This window comes from Oncorhynchus clarkii, chromosome 1, assembly GCF_045791955.1.
Source record: "Oncorhynchus clarkii lewisi isolate Uvic-CL-2024 chromosome 1, UVic_Ocla_1.0, whole genome shotgun sequence".
In the NCBI taxonomy this organism is placed as follows: Eukaryota; Metazoa; Chordata; class Actinopteri; order Salmoniformes; family Salmonidae; genus Oncorhynchus; species Oncorhynchus clarkii.
The window spans coordinates 60267179-60274942 of NC_092147.1; the positions used below are offsets into that span (position 1 = coordinate 60267179).

The 7764-nt window shown below is 39.7% G+C and overlaps 1 protein-coding gene across 2 annotated transcripts in view; it reads right to left on the reverse strand.

Annotated features, from left to right (window-relative positions):
* Positions 1-4827, reverse strand: part of LOC139409464 (sphingosine-1-phosphate lyase 1) — a 38145-nt gene extending 33318 nt beyond the window's left edge. The window contains exon 1 of one of the 2 annotated variants that reach the window (XM_071154644.1): positions 4588-4827. In XM_071154644.1, the coding sequence (XP_071010745.1) occupies positions 4588-4599 (12 nt within the window). In that variant the 5' untranslated portion in view covers positions 4600-4827. The remainder of the gene's footprint in view (positions 1-4587) is intronic. The other variant, XM_071154653.1, reaches the window with a different exon arrangement.
* Positions 4828-7764: the final 2937 nt, after the last annotated feature.

The following is a 7764-nucleotide window of genomic DNA, read 5'->3' on the forward strand; positions in this document are numbered from 1 at the left end:
TCGCGTGAAACTGAAAGCGCGAACCACCACATTTAACCATGGCAAGGTGACTGGTAGAATGGACAGTGTAGTTATTCACTCCGCAAGGCAATCAAACAAGCCAAACGTCTGTATAGAGATAAAGTGGAGTCGCAATTAAACGGCTAACACGAGACATATGTGGCAGGGACTACAGATAATCACAGACATCTGGCTTTTGTGTTTACAGACATATTCAATCTCTCCCTATCCCAGTCTGCTGTCCCCACATGCTTCAAGATTGTAACCATTGTTCCTGTACCCAAGAAGGCAAAGGCAACTGAACTTAATGACTATCGCCTTGCAGCACTCACCTCTGTCATCATGAAGTGCTTTGAGAGACTAGTCAAGGATCAGATCACCTCTACCTTTCCTGACAACCTAGACCCACTTCAATTTGCTTACCGCCCCAATAGATCCACAGACGATGCAATCGCCATCACTCCGCACACTGCCCTATCCCATCTGGACAAGAGGAATACCTATGTAAGAATGCTGTTTATTGACTATAGCTCAGCATGCAACACCATTGTACCCCTCCAAGCTCATCATTAAGCTCAAGGGCTTGGGTCTGAACCCCGCCCTGTGCAACTGGGTCCTGGACTTCCTGAAGGGCCGCCCCCAGGTGGTGAAGGTAGGAAACATCACCTCCACTCTGCTGATCCTCAACACTGCGGCCCCACAAGGGTGCGTTCTCAGCCCCCTCCTGTACTCTCTGTTCACCCATGACTGCATGGCCAAGCACGCCTCCAACTCAATCATCAAGTTTGCAGAAGACACAACAGTAGTAGGCTTGATTACCAACGATGACACCACAGCCTACAGGGAGGAGGTGAGGGCTCTTGGAGTGTGGTGCCTGGAAAAAAACCTCTCACTCAACATCAACAAAACAAATGGAGATGATTGTGGACTCCAGGAAACAGCAGAGGGTACACTGGTGAAAAGCTTCAAGTTCCTTGGCATACACATCGCTGACAAACTGAAATGGACCACCCACACAGACAGTGTGGTGAAGAAGGCGCAACAGAACCTCTTCAACCTCAGGAGGCTAAAGAAATTTGGATTGTCACCTAAAACCCTCACAAACTTTTACAGATGCACAATTGAATGCATCCTGTCAGGCTGTATTACCGCCTGGTATGGCAACTGCACCGCCTGCAATCGCAATGCTCCCAAGAGGGTGGTGTGGTCTGCCCAACACATTACAGGGGGCAAACTACCCACCCTCCAGGACACCTACAATGTCATAGGAAGGCCAAAAAGATCATCAACCACCCGAGCCACTGCCTGTTCACCCCACTATCATCCAGAAGGCGAGGTCAGTACAGGTGCATCAATGCTGGGACCGAGAGACTGAAAAACAGCTTCTATCTGAAGGCCATCAGACTGTTAAACAGACATCAATAGCATATTAAAGGCTGCTGCCTATAGGCATAGACTGCAAATCACTGGCCACTTTAAGGAATGGAACCCTAGTCACTTTAATAATGTTTACATATCTGGCATTACTCATCTCATATGTATATAGTGTATTCTATACTATTCTAAATGAAAAATGTGCAGTTTTATAGGTAATCTGATACTATTCTACACATTTTGCCATGAGGCTGAGAGAAAATGTTGCCATTTTAAAGCTAATTTCCAGCAATTCTACACATATTGTCATGGGGCAGAGAGAAAAATGTGCAGTTTTATAGCTAATCTCACACTATTCTACACATTGAGGTTGAGAGAATTTAGACATTTTTTAAAGCTACTTCTAAACATAAAACTGCACATTTTTCTCTCTCTATTCATTAGTCAACTTGTCTATAATTAAACACATGCAGCTTTTCTTCTGTGACTGTCATTAGCCTATATGCTACCCTAGAAGACTAAATAAACTCTTGCTCGCCAGAATGTCATAAATCGCTAGAATTCAATCTAGTCAACATTGGTAAAGTTCCTGTTCCGGAATAAAAATGTACCCTACATTTGCTGTATTCTTTTACTGCAAGAAATGCTTAATTCTGCAGGAGTTCAAATGAAGGCTTCCATGAGAGGTTGTAGACCTACAATTAGTGTCCAGATTTCAGTTTCCATTTAACCCATCTGAACATTAGGCCACAGTTCCCTCGACGTGCCAGTCCTATTTGAAGTCCCCGTTTTGTGACTGTCGAACTCGTATAGCGCCTTACAATCGTCCTCTTCTACCACTTCACCAAATCTTTCCAAAACATGACTTTTCTAACCTTCCCCTCTCTTCATTTTCATCTCTCCATTTCGCAGCTTTTCTCTTATTGGAGTTCAACTCTGACATTGTCGTTTTTGCCTCTTAACTTTTTCTGCCTGTTCCAAAAAGCATTTGGCGATTGGCCTATAGGTTATTAGCCATGCGTACAGTTAGGCCTTTAAAGCTTAGACTTATGTACGAATGCCAGATAGCCTAAACTAATATAAGAAAAATCTCAAATGTAGCCTATAGATAAATGTATCATTCTTGTTCAATGTTTATGGATTTTTTAAGGTGTTATTTTCTCTTTTTTCAACCCGCACGCCACCTACCCGTCCTGCACTTCTAGAGCTACATAGGATACTTGAACTAGTCTAAGGCAATGTAGGTATGGTAGTGCATTGTATACAATAGTGCTGAGCTTTTATTGCTTGAGGTCGGTTCGGTTTCGGTTCGATTATTTAAAAAATCATCACGTTTTGGATTTCAATAGTTTTTTAAACATTAAAACACACTATACATTATGTGGGTTGAAAACACTAAAAGTAAAATTAATTAAAGTCCCATGATGGTTGTGACTGCCCATTACTACTTTTCACTTATTAATAATCACCTATTTAAATTAATAACATCTTTTTGTTTTGTTTATTACATTTGTTTTATTTGATGACAATTATTTAATTCCAAGTATCATCAATATAGAGCTGCTGCCTATGCTGTCTGACAAATCACTATTTTAGTAGTTCTTTAAAGTAAATAAGGCATACTTTTATGACTGCTGAATACTAACGATCAATCACTTAGATTATGTATTTTCAGGTAGAGATACCTTGCGATGCAACTGCTTTCTATCCCTCTCGATCGCGCATTCTTTGGTCTCTTCTCGTAGCAGGCATAAAAGAAACACAGACCGTAAAAGAAACACACAAGTAGGCGCGAATAGGCGTGAATATTGGCCTGTTGGAAATTACAACTCCCTACTACATTACACAGTTCAAGCATGATCTGATTTATCTATAGAGAAACTGCGAAATGTGCTAATTGAGCTCACAGAAAAAACCCTGAACGAAATGGAATTCAAATAATTGAACCGATATCTTTCCATTCGTTGTTTTAAATCACTCAGCACTAGTATACAAACACCCCCCTGTGGCGATTGTAAATATTTCTTCAGACATTCAGATCCTCCTGCTGCAGGATTATTTTCCTCTTGCGACTAAACGGGTCAAATTAAGATCCGACATCTGTAGTTCAAGTGATAAAAAACACATTTTCAAGGCACAATGTGTTGAAGGTACTGATGTCAAAAGACGTACAGTACGTGTGGCTGCTGATGTCTGTATATATTGTATTATATACTGTGTAAGTCTATAGTCATATAAGGCTATATAGGTCCGCTAATAGAGGACTAGTAAAGGCCCAGTGCACTACTTTTGTGAAGATTATTTATTTATTTTTTAACATATAATTTACATTTTTTAAATATTTTGTTTTTATTCAGATTTTTCTAGGGGTTGGGGTGCTGAACCTTCAGTAAAAGCTAGCTTTCTATGTCTTAAATCACTGCAAAGGAGATTGCCTGCAGGAGAAACAGTTTTTGATCATAAAGTTGTCATTACATTTGAATATGAGAAAGAACCTGGATCATTTGAATGTGAAGAAAGAACCTGTCAAGCTACAGGTGACTCTAGTCCATACTCAGAACACTGACATTTCTGACAAGTTTGCCACATTTCTAGAATGCATCTGGTCAGTTATTCACTCTAATAACTGTCAGAAACCCCTTATTATACTGCAAACTAAAAGAAAATCAAACCTACAACTAGAAGGCTATGCCTGCAAGAGTGAATAGTTGTTGAGGCAGTTAAGACAAAATGTATCTTAGAAGAATCTTGACCTTTCCATATCAGATTCTTGATCTGTATTTATGCCACATTATTCCCTCCGAATACATACACAAATAAACTACCCTGAAGAAAATTATCCTCGCACTTGAAAAAGGATCGACTTCAAAATAATTATAAATGCCAGGGGTGTTATTCAAATAGTAAGAATATGTGCTAGAATCACTTTAACAATGCGCGAACTATGTCAACACCGTAACGTTAGCGCTCCAGGGCAAGCAACATGATTGTGTGTAGGCAAACTTCGCTCCACTGTTCTGGACGCTTTACTATCGCTTGCAGCAACACAGTAAACTTAATTGTTATAATGTAAATAATTTATCAGTGAGACCTGCTGCTTGTATGCTTTTTGACACACGGAGTTATCTAACGTTACATGGCTCAAGCAATATTTACATTTATCCAGAGAAAGAGAGAAAATCCTATTTAAAAAAAAGCCTATTATTCACTTACCCAATAGTCCATGGTTAGTGTCAAGACAAGCCTTCAACAAATGATTGTCTTCACTTTTTCTTAGTAGGGAAAGTCACTTCAATATCTTTGTATAGCTTGCTTTGTGGTCGAGGATCTGATAAACATACCACTATAGTACAGAGAATCGTATCCTAAATTCAGGAAGTGACAAGCAACTAAAAAGCAAGCAACCTTCGTCTTCTTCTTCTTCTTCTTCTTCTTCTTCGTCAAGGTTTTATTGGCAGACTACATCCAAAAAGGTGCATTGCCGCCACCTATTGGGTGGGGTAAAAACGGAGCTACTTTAACGATTTTGTTTCTTAACTAAACATTTATGAAACACACTCATATTAATGTCAAAAAACAAAACACTACTTCACTTATTCAAATGTAGTCAGATCCGTACACAACCTCTGGGGCCTGAGAGGGGGATGCATCTTCAGACAGTATTCCCTGCAATGTTTCAGCAGTGAAATCCTGCAGATCCAAGAACCTTTTAGCCGCTTTCACAGTGATTTAGTTTGTCCTGTAAAATTAATAAATGCAACAAAATCAACATTCTTCAGGATTACATGCTGACCAGACCGGACACGTTGCGTGCGCGAGCATCGCAAAATAAATGTAGGATTCATGTTATTCAATTATTGCACCCAAACTGCTCGCATGCGCCAGCGAGCGTCTGCAATGCCAAGGGCTAAAATATAAGTCCTTTCTATTTCTGACGCAGATGCGCTGCAAGTCCTGCCTCTCCCATCTCCTCATTGATTTAGAGAAGCAGGTAACCAACCACGTGCCATCTCCTCATTGGTTATACCCACGTGGGTGATTGAAAGACGAAATGTTTTGCCATTTGTCATGGTAAAAGTGTAGATGCCAATCACCATATAAGTTCAAAGATGAAAAAGAGATGACTAGAAACGATTCGGTTGGCCGTGGATTAATTGTCAGAGTAGAGGACCTTGTGCATTTCAGGTAAAATAACAACTCAATGTTTATACCCAGGACAAATTAGCTAGCAATAGCAAGCTAGCTAAATAGGACAAATTAGCTAGCAAGTGCAAGCTAACTAGCTAAATTGCCATACATATTTAATGCTTTTCGACCTGTCCCCAAATTAATGTAATTGGTTCAGAGTTTGTTTTGATATTTTAACCTGCGTGTTGAGATTGCGTTTGGTGTAGGGGGACAAAATAAATGTATGCACGATGGCGCACGATGGCGCATGCGCGCATCCGGTTTGGGCTCCGTGTTAGTGTTTCAGAACCTTTCAACTGACTGACACCCACATACTGTTGAGCATCATCCACTGCCATAGCTACATGAACTCTACTCGCTACTTCGTCAATGTTCACTGCATCTGCATAGGAGGCCTTCTCGACAGCCCTGATCCTTCCTACTTTGGCCTCCTTCACTCTGGAACTTGATTCCCATCACAGACTAGTCAAAAAAAGAAGATTCCATCTGCAAATACTTTGGCCAAACGTTTTACATTTATGACACTGAAGTGGCTTTTGTTCATAAGCTTGCACCACATATCTCATATATCCCAGCCTTACACGAAGCCTCAACATCCACCGAGATGCCAGATAGGACACTTTTTATCGGTGCCCTACTCTGATAATCATAGCATTCCACTTCATGTGTTGATAGTACTGTACATCCCCAGTGCTTTGACCTGTTCTTTTGACACACATGAAATCAATATCATACCACTCTTGGTCACTCTGACTGACTCCACAAGTCCAATGCACTCTTCACTATCTTTGTGACCACAAACAAGTTTCCCCCAACAACATCCTTGCTCATGAATCGCACTCCAACAAGGAATGACGCATTATCATACCGAGGCTTATCTTGATTTACAACTTTACACCTTTTTAGCTCCATTCTTAGATGTTACAGTAGCCTATTACACTAATTTCCTCTATCTTCCCTCGCGCCAACAGAATCAAGCATTACTTCTGCTTCCGCCATTGCTCTCAAACCCCAAAACACTCCCAGCAAGCAATCTTTCCATCTTAAATGGTACTTTCACGTCAACTGGGAACTCTAAAAATTTACGAGGTCAAATCATGACGTCAGTGATCTTCAATTCGGAAAGTCAAATTCCGAGTTGGATGACCGCTCAAAACGACTTTTCCCGAGTTCCCAGTTGTCTTGAACACACTGAAGTCAGACATTTCCGAGTTCCCAGTTGTTTTGAACGCGACATACGTCATATTATTTGTGCACGGTACACGCAATTAGAAATCTACAAACCCGATAGATTTGCTCAATGGGTAAATTCCTTTACTGCCTATTTTTCCATTTAGGCCTACTAAAAATGAGTGATTCTGCAACTTCGGGGACTTTTGCCCTGCAAGCTTTCAGAAATTCAAACTTATTGAAACACAACTTTACCAGTTTTATAATTGTCTTTGATTTGTCTAGAAATGATATCCGATAATGGCTGCGATCGTACTATTCAGGAATTTATATATTTATGTCATTTTTTCTCAGTAAGCCAGAGACAAATGTAATTTACATCACGTCACTAAACATCAATTTTTGGTGACAAGGATATATCATACAATTCATTTCTTATACATTTGTACATGAACTTGTATTGAATATTATTTTAATAGATTTTTTACGTTTCGCTGATCTTAATAATTCAACACAATGCCTGAATGTATAAACTTGCCTTTGTGACAACTGAAAACATTTATTCATCATGAAAAATAAGATCTTTCCACCCAACCTTTTTGTGCGATTGTGATAACAACCATATGATTTCCCTATCTAAAACAACTCAATCAATGTAAATTATACATAACATACTAATTTACCTAAAAAAAATATGAGTGTGGTGGAAATTACAAGGTGTGGCGGAAATGACATCTATGTGGAAAAAAACATGTGAAAGCAATATTTTAATGCAAACATTTTGAACAACAACCATTGTTAAACATTTCATTCATTTAAGACAAAGTAACATTCGAAAAGTACCCAATGTACAGAGCTCAAGGAAGTAGACCAATGTTTTTGAGAGATGAGCCCAGATTGCAGAGGGGTCATCTACATAGAAGAGCTCAGTGAGCAAAGTAAAACTGTATAATTTGTGTTATATCCAATACAGGTGTGGAAGGTCACCTGCTTGTGAGAATCACCAAAGTGAACTGCCTGGATTTCACTGGT